This window comes from Coccomyxa subellipsoidea (genome assembly GCF_000258705.1).
Source record: "Coccomyxa subellipsoidea C-169, whole genome shotgun sequence".
In the NCBI taxonomy this organism is placed as follows: Eukaryota; Viridiplantae; Chlorophyta; class Trebouxiophyceae; family Coccomyxaceae; genus Coccomyxa; species Coccomyxa subellipsoidea.
In genome coordinates, this window is record NW_005178036.1 from 36,951 (window position 1) to 50,920 (window position 13,970).

Sequence of the window (13,970 nt, forward strand, 5' to 3'; positions counted from 1 at the left end):
TGTGCCTGCAATGGCAGGCCCCTCTCAACTGTATGTGTCTACAATTGCAGGCCCTTCTGACAGTACATGCGTAAATTTGTTTGCAAAAGACGATTGCAATGCCGTTGGCCCCTATCACTGCATCAATGTCGCACAGTCAAAATCTTTGCATGCTGTCAAAATAATCCGTAGACGAGCTGACGGTATTGCATTCAGCAACTGTGTAAATACCACAGTGCAGCTGCAGCTAGAATCTTACAAGAGCGCTGCAGCAAAGATACCATTTCCGGCTACTTTCCTTGCAGCCACTTTTTATCTCAGTTAGCCATAGGAATTGGCAGCAGGCGGCCGCCATCAAGCAGGATGCATTGCCCTGTGAGCCATCCAGACTTGGCATTGTCTGTCAGAAAATAGCACAGCTCCGCCACATCAGCAGGCACTCCCACTCGGCCAATGGGGTGACCCGTGGCTGAGTTGACCATGTAAGCCTTGGCTTGCTCTTGCGACAGTCCAGCGGTTGTGAAGAAGTTGGACTCCACTGTTGACGGGTTGATGGCATTCACTCGGATGCCCTGCACAGAAAGATTAGATCACCAGTCAGCAGACCTCCTTCCAGATTCCGAGACAGCAAGTCTACTTGTGCAACAGTTCCCTATGCACCACCAAACCGCCCTGACAAGTGACTGTAATACATGCTCCTTGGATATCGATCTACCCTGATGCCAAATTTGCTTTTTCCGCAATCACTTGCATTGCATGCTAACGATGATCAAAAGTAACTGCTTCTCACAAGAATCTATATGGGTTCTTGGGTCACCCACGGTGCACGGCGCTGAAGAGGGTTGCAGAGAGCACCTTTGGTGCAAGCTCGAGCGCAGATGCCTTGGTCAGCATGTCAACAGCAGCCTTGCTCACGCAGTAGGCAGCAGCTCCACGTACAGGCCTCTGACCCGCAATGCTGGAAATGTTCACAATGCTACCCTTGGACGCCTGCGCGCAGACACCCTGCTCGCTAAAAGCACCATTCCTGTCTCTTTTCTGACCCAGGATTTTCTCTAAATGTATGCAATCCAAGATTGGTCATCAGCTTTTGGTGACCTTTGCAGATGTATAATTCAACTCTCCCAGGAGCAGCCCGGCAAGATTGACCCTTAAGACCTTATAGCACATGATTTCCTGACACAGGACATCCCGAATTCGAACATTGAACAAATGGGTTTGGTATGAGGATATGATTGCTTGCCTCCAGCAGGGGAATGGCCAGCTGTGTCAGGTAGAGGACAGAGTTGACGTTGAGGTCCATGTGGGTCGCCCACTGCTCCGGTGTTATGTTCTCTAGGAAGAGCCCAAACTTGCCGGCACCTACGCTTCAAAATTTAAGATCTAAACAACCTGCCTTCCCTAGATGAACCAGTGGCATCACATTCTCAGGGAGTGTAGGGTGGAAAGGCTGTCGTAGAGCAGGCATGCACCACCCCCACTGCCAGAGGTCACGCTTAAAACGCATCCCACCAGGAGCCTTTTGGCATAGTTGCTGACAATGAGGTGCAGAGGGAAAACTTGGGTGCATATTGGCTGCTATGCTGGGACTTAACACCCGGCATTAATGCGCTCAGACTGTGAGAGGGTGGCGCTGCAACAGACTGAGCACAGGCCCAGGATGCTTCCGATCTGAGGGGTTCAGAGGTAGCTGCCAGCAGTACTTCGGAGAGTTTTCGATGGAAAACCATTGCTTCAGAACAGGGAATGTACTTCATGGTGGCTGCCTGGTGTGCAGAGCTAGCTCTGCAGCTGCTATACACAGCGCTGTACAGTGTGGTTGGTTGCTCCCTTGGTCCCCGCTGCTTAAATGCCTGTGCATCTCACTGCCAAAACTCTCTGGTCTTGTCTTGCATTTGTCGTAAGCTTGCAAGGCCACCACCATGCATGATTCTTCTGCACAGATCTCGGTGCTAGCAGGGGCTCATCGCTGACCTGCAGATTTGTTGTCCTGCATCCAGCATTTCCTGAACTAAAGGTCATGCAGTATCACAGATTTGCGCCTTTGACTTGAAGATCAAAACGCTTTGCATGCTTCACCTATTATATCGGTCTTGGATTTTGATAGCTCTCCACGACACCCATGAGCCATGATCATGGCCACATGAAATTTCCTGATAATTGTGTTTGTGTTTGAGACCAACAAGAACGCGTTCTGCAGTTCTACCCAGTCTTGAAATTTGACGGCTCACCACAACATTCATGGGTCATGGCCATAAGCAGATCTCAACAACCATGAGCCGTCACCCTCTGCGCTGAACCTCACAGACTCGAGCTGAATATACACTGTACCATGGGAATCACTACACTGCGTGTAGGTCTCAGCAGCCCACTCTAGCAACAGACTGACATCACTTGGGGCCAATAATTGGGATCAGCTTTCCACCGTCGAGCACAATGCACTGGCCTGTGAGCCAGCCAGACTTGGCCTTGTCAGTCAGAAAGTAGCACAGCTCTGCCACGTCTTCAGGGGTGCCCACGCGACCGAGAGGGGTGACCCCTGCAGATTTGACCATATAAGCAGCAGCCTGTTCTTGCGTGAAGCCTGCTGTTGTGAAGATGCCGGTCTGCACTGTCCCTGGATTGATGGCGTTTACTCGGACCCCCTGCATGCACGGGAAGCACTCAGTGCTTCAGGTGCAGCAAAGAAAGAAGCTGCTTCATCACCACATCAGTCAATGAAGCAAGGCAACTTATAGCTAATGACAAGCATTTTTACTCAAACTCTCAAAAGGCTAGAGTCTTTCCTTCTTTTCCAATTCAGGGAAGGTCAAAAATCTTACCTTTGGCGCAAGCTCCAGTGCTGATGCCTTAGTCAGCATGTCAACGGCAGCCTTGCTGACGCTGTAGGCACCTGCGCCCTGCAGCGGCCTCTGTGCTGCAATGCTTGAGATGTTCACAATGCTGCCGCGCGAAGCCTGTGAAAGCCATGCATAAGACCTCAATCTCTTGCGCCCTGACAAGATGCCGCTCACAATTAGATGTCTCCTGCATGCCGCTGTCTGGCAGTAGTAGACAAGGGTGGTGAATTTTCATGCAGACTTGGTAATCTGATGGGAGGGATCAGGCATGCATGCATGACTGGGATTTGCAAATTTGAGGCTTACCTCCAGGAAAGGAATAGCAAACTGAGTTAGATACAGGACGGAATTGACATTAAGGTCCATGTGAAAAGCCCAGTCCTCTACAGAAATGGTCGCCAAGGTGAGTCCAATCTAGATTGAGCCTGCAAGAGCATCCACACAATTTCAAGTCAGCCCCTCTGCGACTTATTTCTCGATTGCAGATGCATAGTGCCCACGTAGGTTCTTCTGCTCCCTTGACTTCCCAATAGCCACTATCAAGCATTTGGATGATTACACTTGTGAGGGGTTAGCTGCGTGTTGAGGGATGCCTGCAGGAACAGCTGCAGTTATTGTGAACTCTCTTCCTTTGTGTGGGCAGCAAACAAATTCCTGGCCATATCTGCCTCACCCGCATTGTTCACAAGAGCGTCCAATCGACCTCCCAGCAGTTTCACCCCTTCCTCGATGATTGCTTTGCAGCCCTCCAGCTGCAGGGGCAGCCACAAAAATATCTTCGCTTTGCAGCTCCAATATACAGAAATCACTATTGGCGTTCTGGCAGCGGTTACAGCATTACGATATGGTCATCTATGACTCGCAACGTTCAGCGGGGACACACCGTTGAGACATCCTGCGCTAGAAACAGGGCCTTGCCCTTTGCCTCAAAGATCTCGGGGATGGCAGACTTGAGACGATCCAAGCTTCTTCCAACAAGCACAACATCGTCGCCCTCGTTGAGAAATTTCAGGGCAATGCCCAGGCCAATGCCTGTAAAGCGGTCTTACCTCCACTCAAGGTACTACATTACCTTGGAAGAACAGCATCACTTCATTTGACACTGAAAGCAACGTTTAAATTCTTTTATACAAGATTTATCCAATTTGACGCACGCACCCGCAGAAGCACCCGTAACGATGACCGCCCTGCCCATGTTGCCCTTCAGCAGAAATGGTGCGAAATACACGATATGAGTAGCAAATGTGATGGCTTGTGCTGCTAGATAGTGTACATTTGAAAGGATATGTTCTCTTGATCTTCAGCTCCTGGGCATGGAGTAAAGACTTGTAGAAAAAAGCAGCGACCTCGCGTAAAGGTTTGAACCTCGGGTGAACTGAGGGGAAGCTGCCTGACGTCAGGGCAAACCTTCGGTCGCGCCTGGACAAGAAGGTGGTCGAATAGGAAGGCAATTAAGAGTGGGACAAAGATGGTAATTGCGCATTCACTGATTCCACAGGTAAGGTTTTATTTATGGTGAGAGGCTGCTGACTCAGGACTCCGGAGATATTCAAAACCATAAAAGGCTTATTTTTGGAAGGCTGCTGCTGCTGCAACATTTATTGTAGCAAACATGGCATGAACAATGAAAGTAAATTGTGTTTGCCTCTGCACTTTCCTTAAATCAAGATCCAGAAGTATGTCACAAAGCTGATTGCAATAACTTCTGCCCCACTGTCCCGACATTTGGTTCAGTCACTTATAAGCTACCGGCAGTAGCTACTAAAAGAATTTCAAAAGGCATTTGCAAATAATGCAATAGCACACCCATAGGACTGCAATTCATGTCAAAAATGGCTCAAGCAATGCAGAACCCGCTAAGCTGCTACACTAACACATTGACAAACCTGCACATGAGTACCCAAGAAAACCTACATTTGCAAATCTTCTCAATTCTGGACAACAGGGATTGGCAGCAGACGGCCGCCCTCAAGCAGTATGCACTGCCCTGTGAGCCATCCAGACTTGGCAGTGTCTGTCAGGAAATAACACAGCTCCGCCACGTCAGCAGGCACTCCCACTCGGCCAATAGGGTGGAGTGCTGCTGAGCTTGCCAAGTAAGCTGCCGCCTGCTCTGGCTTCAACCCAGCGGACACATGGAAGTTTGACTCGACTGTGGCGGGATTGATGGCGTTCACTCGGATGCCCTGTGCAGTACAAGGCATACAGTCAGCACGAAGACTTTCAGATGCAGATCCACGTGATATTTTCAAGATTTGCTGCCCTGACAACCCTGGCTTCATCGTATGATAAACAAGCGCGCTAGCCGTGAGCGGAGATTGCATTCAAGTGATCAAAGGTATATTTTTGCCTTGAGCATGCTCAAGCTGTATAGAGGTTTCCATGCAACTGCTGAGGCAGGACGTACACTTTCGTGCTCAAAGTCCCAAGGGGGACTACAAGACTCACCTTTGGCGCAAGTTCAAGTGCAGATGCCTTTGTCAGCATGTCAACAGCAGCCTTGCTCACGCAGTAGGCCGCAGCACCTTTTCCAGGCCTCTGGCTAGCAATGCTGGAGATGTTCACAATGCTGCCCTTGGAATCCTGCATACAGACACCTCCTGCTGATGAGCACACGTGCCCTGCCACTGTCTCGACCAGCGTAGCCATCGGCAAGCACAAATTCTCAATACCACAGAATATATTTCTGCAGGCCTGCACATCATTCTGGTGCTCGACAGGACACAGAGTAGCATCTGCATAGTGGGTTTCTTGTGCAAAATGCCTGCTTTTGCATGGTGGGCAGGGGTGCACTTGCCTCTAGCAAGGGAATGGCTAGCTGTGTCAGGTGGAGGACAGAGTTCAGGTTGAGGTCCATGTGAAAAGCCCACTGCTCTGGTGTTATGTCTGCCAAGGGCAGACCAAATTGTCCAGCACCTGCACCCAACTCCAGCGCTCGGACCCAATTGTGCCCCAGAGATGTATACATAAAACACATCTGCAGAGCTGCAGATCATATCAGCTGGCACTGTCCTGGCACACATGTATGGGGATCAGGAGCTGGCGAGCTTGCCTGCATTGTTGACAAGGGCGTCGAGCCGACCTCCTAGCAATTTCGTGCCTTCCTCAATGATGCCTCTGCAGCCCTCCAACTGCACGCCATGGCAAACAGTATTAAATGGCCTAGAAAAATTGCAGGGCATATGTTATTCCTGAAGTGGTGAAATTTACGTAATGCGCAAAGCCGTGGAGGTGGGTCGGGGTCACAGGTGCAGACCGTTGAGACGTCCTTTGCCAGGTACAAGGCCTTTCCTTTGGCCTCAAAATCTCTCGGTATGGCGGAATGCAGTTTTTCCATGTTTCTTCCCACAAGCACCACATCGTCACCCTCACTCAGATATTTTAGGGCGATTCCCAGTCCGATGCCTGCACGCGTTACTCGTATGGATCAGAACATTCAATGAGATGTTCCCGCTAATCGATCGAGGCCATTTCCCACCTGAAGAGGCGCCAGTGACGATCACCGCTCTTCCCATTCTGTAGATCGCTGAGATCAAGGAAGAAGCAGGAATTCCGCGGCCAGATACAGAAGACTGTAGTAACCTACTTTCTTAATGTTCAATTTTTGTTGAATTTGGTATCCTGTGAGCAAAGCAAATGCATGAGAGAGGATCTTACGTATCGGAAGTCAAGCCGACAGCTTCCTCATGCATGTGGGAAGCTTCTCGGCTTTTCTTGGAATAGCTCGCTTCCAATGTGCGCCTCCGAGGAGCACATCACAGAACATTAGCCCTAAAAGTTGTATTCTTCCAGAAGATAGGAGACAACATCTGTTTTCTGCTCTAAAAGCACCGCCACGCTCGCTCTGTGAAAATTCATACACCTCGGCATCTGTTGCAGACATGTCGGCCGGTACCGCGCCCATCATCCCAGACTTGAAGGGCAAGCGAATTCTCGTCACGGGTTAGCTTACAATCGTAATGCTCCCTGTGCTTGTGAGTGATATTAATAAAAACATCTGCACTCACTCTGTTCCGCGACGGCTCCCCGATCGAGGGAGCCTTCAACACTGGATGACGTGAAGCAACTCAACAACCCTAAGCAACTGCAGGTGGCTGTGCTGGCATCGGAAGAGCGACGGCTTTCGCTCTCGATGCAAACTTGCGCCATGTTGCGGTGCTCGGCAGGAGGCTTGAAGGCTTGGACGCCGTGGTGAGACACACATAGTGTTGTTCTACCACTCACATGTGTGATCTTTCGTCACTCTCACTTTACAGGATGTGGCTGCTCAGGGAATAGTTCCTTATAGATTTCTGAGGGCAGGAATTGACAAGGTCCGCATCCAAGATAGCTTCGGTCACAGCTCCTGACGGAGTTTTGTGTGTCCATGCTTTCACAGTCAAAGCAGCTGAAGCACGGCGTGTCAATTGTGGCGGACCTGACGAATGAGGAGGACATGAAACGTGCCATCAAAGAGATCATTGAGAAACTGGGAGGCCTCGACATCTTAATCAACAGGTGTGCATTCCTCCTTGCGCACCTCCTTGCATGCTATGGCTATTGGATGGCCATGCTTTGCACATTTCAATGGGTGACTTCAACAGATTCTGCTGTTTTCAGCGTACAGATGTACTTATGGTATACACGCTTTTGGTGTAGTGGCGGGGTTGGAGCAGAGAGCATGGGTGGCAAGGACGAGGCATCCTTCATCTCCTCCTTCAAGCTCCACGTGACAGGTGGGTACTTGCCCTCACGTAGCTGAACCAGAATGCAGCACTGCTCATGATCTCGTTCATGGTCACTAACAACGCTGTTTGCATCAAATTTGAAACAGAGTCTGTGTCACGAGCTTCAAGTTGAAGAAACGAGCTGAGCGTGAGATGATGCAGGCAACCTGAATCTCATCCGGGCAGCTGAGGAGGAGCTTATCAAGAACAAGGTGGATATTCAAATTTATGATGTAAGACCGGCAATTCAATTCCTGTTCCCCTTGCATGCACACAGTGGCTGCATGTACGCCCTCTTGGTGAAGTAATTGAGGCATGTTGCCATGGCCAGAACAAAGAGGGGAGAGAGGGAGATTGCAGGTCTGATTAGATATCCAACAGTTTCCGGACCGTCAAAGGCACACAAAACACAAAACAGAATATTTTGAGCAGCGAGCGTATTGAGGTGCAGTCTCCGACAAGCGCGTGTGGCACATCCTCCCAGGCAACCCCAGCAATGAAATCCCTTTCTTAGCTGCCTTGCACTCCTGTTCATGTCTTGGAAGCGGTAGAAGCCTTGCTGTGTCGTATTTTAGAATGGCAGTCCTGGCTACGTGGATTAAAAAAAACAGTAAGACAGCTGGAGAGGACCATGGCTATCCAAAAATGCTGTGTTCTGTGACATGAATGTTGTGTGAGGTTGTGTAGTTGACTGCCACAGTTTCCGCATGCACAGGTACTGGTTCAACAAATCCTCTTTCCTGGATTGAAATGTCATCCGGAGTGCTTCTGTGGAACACGTGCATTGCTCACGAGGCTGCAGCTGCGAGCTGCAATAAAATGCTGGAGCCATGCCGGTGACTGGCAGTTCATTACAGTAGTATATAATGTGCTGGGTATCATGTGACTTTAATGCAAGTTCCATTGTATCCATCAGAGCGCTGCTAGCGGTGTCTCTTTTCATGTTGTCGAGAGAACCTTTACAGTCCAGCGGTCTCCCCTCCACAAAGGCAAGACATAATGCAGGATCATTGGAAGGTAGTTCCGTCTATGTACTTGGTACACAGTACAAGCTTCATTAAATAAGCCCTCAAGGGACGCATTTAGGGAACCTTGCAAAGAATTCTGCAATACCAAACCTGCATTGCAGAGTATGAGGCCAAAAGGCCGATAATTGTACCAGTATGGCAAATAATTCAAGATCCTCGCTGTATAAGAAGAGCACTTGTGCCTGCAATGGCAGGCCCCTCTCAACTGTATGTGTCTACAATTGCAGGCCCTTCTGACAGTACATGCGTAAATTTGTTTGCAAAAGACGATTGCAATGCCGTTGGCCCCTATCACTGCATCAATGTCGCACAGTCAAAATCTTTGCATGCTGTCAAAATAATCCGTAGACGAGCTGACGGTATTGCATTCAGCAACTGTGTAAATACCACAGTGCAGCTGCAGCTAGAATCTTACAAGAGCGCTGCAGCAAAGATACCATTTCCGGCTACTTTCCTTGCAGCCACTTTTTATCTCAGTTAGCCATAGGAATTGGCAGCAGGCGGCCGCCATCAAGCAGGATGCATTGCCCTGTGAGCCATCCAGACTTGGCATTGTCTGTCAGAAAATAGCACAGCTCCGCCACATCAGCAGGCACTCCCACTCGGCCAATGGGGTGACCCGTGGCTGAGTTGACCATGTAAGCCTTGGCTTGCTCTTGCGACAGTCCAGCGGTTGTGAAGAAGTTGGACTCCACTGTTGACGGGTTGATGGCATTCACTCGGATGCCCTGCACAGAAAGATTAGATCACCAGTCAGCAGACCTCCTTCCAGATTCCGAGACAGCAAGTCTACTTGTGCAACAGTTCCCTATGCACCACCAAACCGCCCTGACAAGTGACTGTAATACATGCTCCTTGGATATCGATCTACCCTGATGCCAAATTTGCTTTTTCCGCAATCACTTGCATTGCATGCTAACGATGATCAAAAGTAACTGCTTCTCACAAGAATCTATATGGGTTCTTGGGTCACCCACGGTGCACGGCGCTGAAGAGGGTTGCAGAGAGCACCTTTGGTGCAAGCTCGAGCGCAGATGCCTTGGTCAGCATGTCAACAGCAGCCTTGCTCACGCAGTAGGCAGCAGCTCCACGTACAGGCCTCTGACCCGCAATGCTGGAAATGTTCACAATGCTACCCTTGGACGCCTGCGCGCAGACACCCTGCTCGCTAAAAGCACCATTCCTGTCTCTTTTCTGACCCAGGATTTTCTCTAAATGTATGCAATCCAAGATTGGTCATCAGCTTTTGGTGACCTTTGCAGATGTATAATTCAACTCTCCCAGGAGCAGCCCGGCAAGATTGACCCTTAAGACCTTATAGCACATGATTTCCTGACACAGGACATCCCGAATTCGAACATTGAACAAATGGGTTTGGTATGAAGATATGATTGCTTGCCTCCAGCAGGGGAATGGCCAGCTGTGTCAGGTAGAGGACAGAGTTGACGTTGAGGTCCATGTGGGTCGCCCACTGCTCCGGTGTTATGTTCTCTAGGAAGAGCCCAAACTTGCCGGCACCTACGCTTCAAAATTTAAGATCTAAACAACCTGCCTTCCCTAGATGAACCAGTGGCATCACATTCTCAGGGAGTGTAGGGTGGAAAGGCTGTCGTAGAGCAGGCATGCACCACCCCCACTGCCAGAGGTCACGCTTAAAACGCATCCCACCAGGAGCCTTTTGGCATAGTTGCTGACAATGAGGTGCAGAGGGAAAACTTGGGTGTCTCACCTGCATTGTTGACAAGAGCATTCAGGCGTCCTCCAAGCAGCTTTGTTCCTTCCTCGATCACTCCTCTGCAGCCCTCCAACTGTATGCCACGGGTATATTCATAGAAGGAGTTTGAACTGAACTTGCTAGTCTGCTTGAAGAGGTTGCTGTCTGGCACAGAACATATGTGCAGGGCTGAGGCAAGGTACACACCGTTGAGACGTCCTTTGCCAGGTACAAGGCCTTGCCTTTGGCCTGAAAATCTTTCGGTATGGCAGACTCTAGTCGTTGCAGATCCCTTCCGACCAGCACCACATCATCGCCCTCGCTGAGATACATGAGGGCGATGCCCAAACCGATGCCTGCACGTTGTGATTAACCTTGAAAGTTGACCATGCATGTACAATGTACACTTTGCAGCTCACAAAATATAATAATTCACCACTGTGTCTCAGATAAAGGTCACCTGAAGAAGCCCCTGTGACGATCACCGCTTTTCCCATTCTGCACATCACAAGATCAAGCCAGACCAACAGACAAAATAGAACAGTAGAAAGAGTGTATGATGCGCCCTTATCAAGCACTTTGCATTTGAGTTCTAACAAAGGTTTGCGACATCGTGCAGGACCAAATTCGAGGAGCAAGTTATACGTAATCGAGATCATGCATGGGGGATAGCTTCCTCATGCAAGGAAGCTACCAAAGAAACTGCAGGTCCCAGAATTTCGGATTACGAGAAATCCAAGCGGGTTTGTGATACTGCGATTTTCTGAAGTCTGGGGTTCATTCGAGGTGCTGAAAATTAACTATAACAAATTTGGTATCAGGGATTCCCAGTCAGCTCCATCCTTCACGCCAAGGACCCCGTATCTATAAGAGCAATGTCGTCCGCCATCACTCCGATGCTTCCAGACTTGGAGGGCAAACGTGTGCTCGTAACAGGTTTGTTAATCGCCATTGGTGATCCCGTTCCACGATTATAGTCATCGGTATGCCGAGAGAAAAAGAAAGAGCAACCCCTATCCCCATGCTCTTCCAACCTGACAAGTCCCATCTTATGCGACGACTTGATCACTATCTATACTGCGCAAGACAGGTGGCTCTTCTGGTATTGGGAAGGCTGCTGCGTTCGCTTTTGATGCGAACTTGTGCCATGTGGCACTGCTTGGGAGGAGGCTGGAGCGGTTGGATGCAGTGGTGAGATATTTTGCTCCGCTCCTGGTTGTCCTGTGATGCAGGAGGGAGAGACCTCTTCTCAGTCAAATCCCATCCATTGGAAAACCTCTCAGCCTCTCCTGGCCGTAACAGGCAAAGCAGCTGAAGCATGGGGTGTCAATTGTGGCGGACCTGACAAAGGAAGAGGATATGAAGCGCGCTTTCAAAGAGACCATCGAGAAGCTGGGTGGCCTGGACATTCTGGTCAACAGGTGAGTGCCGTTCTGCCCACAAGCGTCCTGATTTAAGCTTGCGCTATTTAGGATATCCATGGTCAAAACATGTGGCTGCGGCAATCTTATGCAGTGTAACATCCTGTTATCAAAGCAGGCTATGTGTATGCTGGGGCACATGCCTTGAGCTGGTGAGCACGTTAAAGGACTTTACAGGTGCTCAATAACCACGTGTTGTGGTGCAGTGGTGGGGTTGACTTAGACAACATGAGCAATGATGAAACCGCGTTTATAAATGACTTCAAGCTGCATGTAACAGGTGCGTGTGATTTTCTCAGGTAGCCTGAGAGTGGGTGGTCACATCCCAAACTGCATTGTACCACAGCTCCTTGTGTCTTGACGAGACAAAAGTGGCTGTGAATATCCAGAACATACTCTTTGATGCACTAGCAGGGATTGAAGAGAATACTCTGATGCTGCAGGTAATCTGACCCTCATCAGGGCTGCTGAGGAGGAGCTCATCAAAAACAAGGTGAGCTTTTTTCTAGGGAACGTCATTTCCTTTTACCTGGTGGCGTGAGGCACAATTGCAAAAAGTGCGCTCGCAGCAATGGAGCACGGTGGCTGGTCCCTGTGCAAATCGAAAACACATTCTGGAGCATTCCCTGTCGATTTCTTTTAAATGGGAATGCATTATTTGCATGGCAAATGTGGGGGCTGGTCACAGGGCGCTATTGTCAACATATCATCTGGCGCAGCCGTTGTGCCGAGAAAGGAGATGCACTCCTATGGCGTGGCCAAAGCAGCCCTGGACAAGCTGACCAAGGACCTGGCCTTCGAGTTTGCTCCAAAGGGAGTGCGAGTGAATTCCATCGTCCCAGGTGAGCCCCCCATCAGTGCTGTGCAGTTCAAATACCAGGGCACCACTATGAAAACCCCTCTCCTTCTCTTCCTAATTTCTGTGAATGGCCTGTTTTAATGGCCTTCAGAGCAATTGCTGCTGGGCTTGGCGGGTCATATTGTGACTTGCGAAATATGCAAATGCTCTTTCAGAAATTACATGCAGTCTGCAAGGCCATGCTGGTCAAGCATAGTCTCCTCTCACAATGCCATGGAGCAGTGCGGGGAAGGCAAAACTAAGACCAAACTCTGAAAGGTGTCCGGTGTGGGTGCAGCGGTGATCAACACCGAGGGGTTTGATGAGATGGCGGAGCGAGTTGGCGTCCCCAAAGAGGACATCATGGCGAAGCTTGCCCCCAAGCATGTAATGGGCCGGGTGGGTGAGCCATGGGAATGTGCGGCCCCCATTGTGTTCCTGGCGTCCAACGCTGCATCCTTCATCACTGGTGTCAACCTGCTTGTGGACGGAGGTGCCACCCTTGGGTGAGTCACTTGGGTGACTAATAGTCAGTAATCTGCGTTGCAGAGATGGGTGCTAGGATTGCCAGCATATGTGGGTGTTACTGGTTACTAGCAAAGCTGTCGTCTATCTTCTAGTGCACCCTCTGCCTAATATTTAGAGTATCTGCACAAAGGTGAATTGCCAGCGGCTGTGGAATTTGACCTGGCCCGTGCTGACTTCAAGTGTCAGCTAAGGAAGGAAAGCAGGAAAGAGAGCTTGGAGATACCCAGCAGAGCTTGTGATTGTGCTGACCCCCACTTTGTGTTACTGCTCAGGTACTGGTTCAATCAGACCCCATTGTTGGGATGAGGGCATGCATGCAAACGCGCCGCAGCGCTGGATGTGTGCAAATGTGGACACCTGTGGCACTTCTGATCTAGAGAGTAAAGTGGACTTGCATTCTTATGGGTTTTGAGAGCAATGGCGACATTTATAGTCTATACTGGCAGTAGTACAGAAAGTGTCTACAGATTGCAGTACTTAATTCTTCTTCAAGGCAGGCGCTTGGCCGGCTGGCCGACGGGGTATAAACGCACGCAGAGTGTGCGTCTAGACATATGAACATGCAGCACCTATAAAGTGACAGATGTGTTGAGAGGTTCCAACATTTGTTATGTACATGCCTGTGCGCTTCAAGAAGATGCATTCCGGTGACTCGCTTGCACACGTGATTTGCAAATCAATTGAACAGAGCAGCTTGACGGACACGCGCATGGTAATGCACCATGCCTGCCAGTGCAATGATTTTCAGGAGATCAATATGCAAGGTGGCATTTAAGAGGGAAGGGAAAGGACATGTGTTACCCATGCATCAATGGGTGCCAGCAGCTTCCCCATCACTATGAAGCTACTCCAGTTCACCTATCAGCTTCGCCGATTCCACGTCACTTATCTTTGAACGGCCTGCGTATCCTTTATT

At 49.7% G+C, this 13,970-nt stretch overlaps 5 protein-coding genes across 5 annotated transcripts; 2 read left to right on the forward strand and 3 right to left on the reverse strand.

The window, feature by feature from the left end:
• Positions 1 to 296: 296 nt before the first annotated feature.
• Positions 297 to 4,014, reverse strand: COCSUDRAFT_41604 (NAD(P)-binding protein; the record flags this gene model as incomplete). Its single annotated transcript, XM_005647822.1, has 8 exons — positions 297 to 551; positions 835 to 969; positions 1,148 to 1,341; positions 2,405 to 2,624; positions 2,802 to 2,872; positions 3,493 to 3,571; positions 3,703 to 3,851; positions 3,978 to 4,014. 8 exons carry the CDS (start codon positions 4,012 to 4,014, stop codon positions 297 to 299), a joined length of 1,140 nt encoding a protein of 379 aa, XP_005647879.1.
• Positions 4,015 to 4,747: 733 nt separating this feature from the next.
• Positions 4,748 to 5,408, reverse strand: COCSUDRAFT_62876 (NAD(P)-binding protein; the record flags this gene model as incomplete). The annotated part of the gene is made up of 2 exons (XM_005647823.1): positions 4,748 to 5,005; positions 5,268 to 5,408. The coding sequence occupies 2 exons, from the start codon at positions 5,406 to 5,408 to the stop codon at positions 4,748 to 4,750; spliced, it is 399 nt and encodes a 132-aa protein (XP_005647880.1).
• A 1,292-nt stretch (positions 5,409 to 6,700) lies between these two features.
• COCSUDRAFT_62877 (hypothetical protein) lies at positions 6,701 to 8,127 on the forward strand (the record flags this gene model as incomplete). The annotated part of the gene is made up of 5 exons (XM_005647824.1): positions 6,701 to 6,754; positions 7,198 to 7,316; positions 7,458 to 7,534; positions 7,688 to 7,737; positions 8,101 to 8,127. The coding sequence occupies 5 exons, from the start codon at positions 6,701 to 6,703 to the stop codon at positions 8,125 to 8,127; spliced, it is 327 nt and encodes a 108-aa protein (XP_005647881.1).
• An 899-nt stretch (positions 8,128 to 9,026) lies between these two features.
• Positions 9,027 to 10,764, reverse strand: COCSUDRAFT_41605 (putative short-chain dehydrogenase/reductase Mc1; the record flags this gene model as incomplete). The annotated part of the gene is made up of 6 exons (XM_005647825.1): positions 9,027 to 9,281; positions 9,565 to 9,699; positions 9,878 to 10,071; positions 10,283 to 10,361; positions 10,475 to 10,623; positions 10,728 to 10,764. 6 exons carry the CDS (start codon positions 10,762 to 10,764, stop codon positions 9,027 to 9,029), a joined length of 849 nt encoding a protein of 282 aa, XP_005647882.1.
• A 294-nt stretch (positions 10,765 to 11,058) lies between these two features.
• Positions 11,059 to 13,844, forward strand: COCSUDRAFT_33049 (NAD(P)-binding protein). Its single transcript, XM_005647826.1, has 8 exons — positions 11,059 to 11,203; positions 11,358 to 11,458; positions 11,570 to 11,688; positions 11,895 to 11,968; positions 12,132 to 12,181; positions 12,377 to 12,530; positions 12,825 to 13,032; positions 13,327 to 13,844. Exons 1-8 carry the CDS (start codon positions 11,143 to 11,145, stop codon positions 13,358 to 13,360), a joined length of 801 nt encoding a protein of 266 aa, XP_005647883.1. The 5' UTR covers positions 11,059 to 11,142; the 3' UTR covers positions 13,361 to 13,844.
• The last annotated feature ends 126 nt before the right edge of the window (positions 13,845 to 13,970 follow it).

Excerpts from the sequence above, each read along its gene's own strand:
- COCSUDRAFT_33049 (XM_005647826.1), top strand. The coding sequence starts at position 11,143 with ATGTCGTCCGCCATCACTCCGATGCTTCCAGACTTGGAGGGCAAACGT. Across the intron at positions 11,689-11,894 it reads CTGGACATTCTGGTCAACAG|TGGTGGGGTTGACTTAGACA; the intron begins GTGAGTGCCGTT and ends GTTGTGGTGCAG. Across the intron at positions 12,182-12,376 it reads AGGAGCTCATCAAAAACAAG|GGCGCTATTGTCAACATATC; the intron begins GTGAGCTTTTTT and ends GGCTGGTCACAG.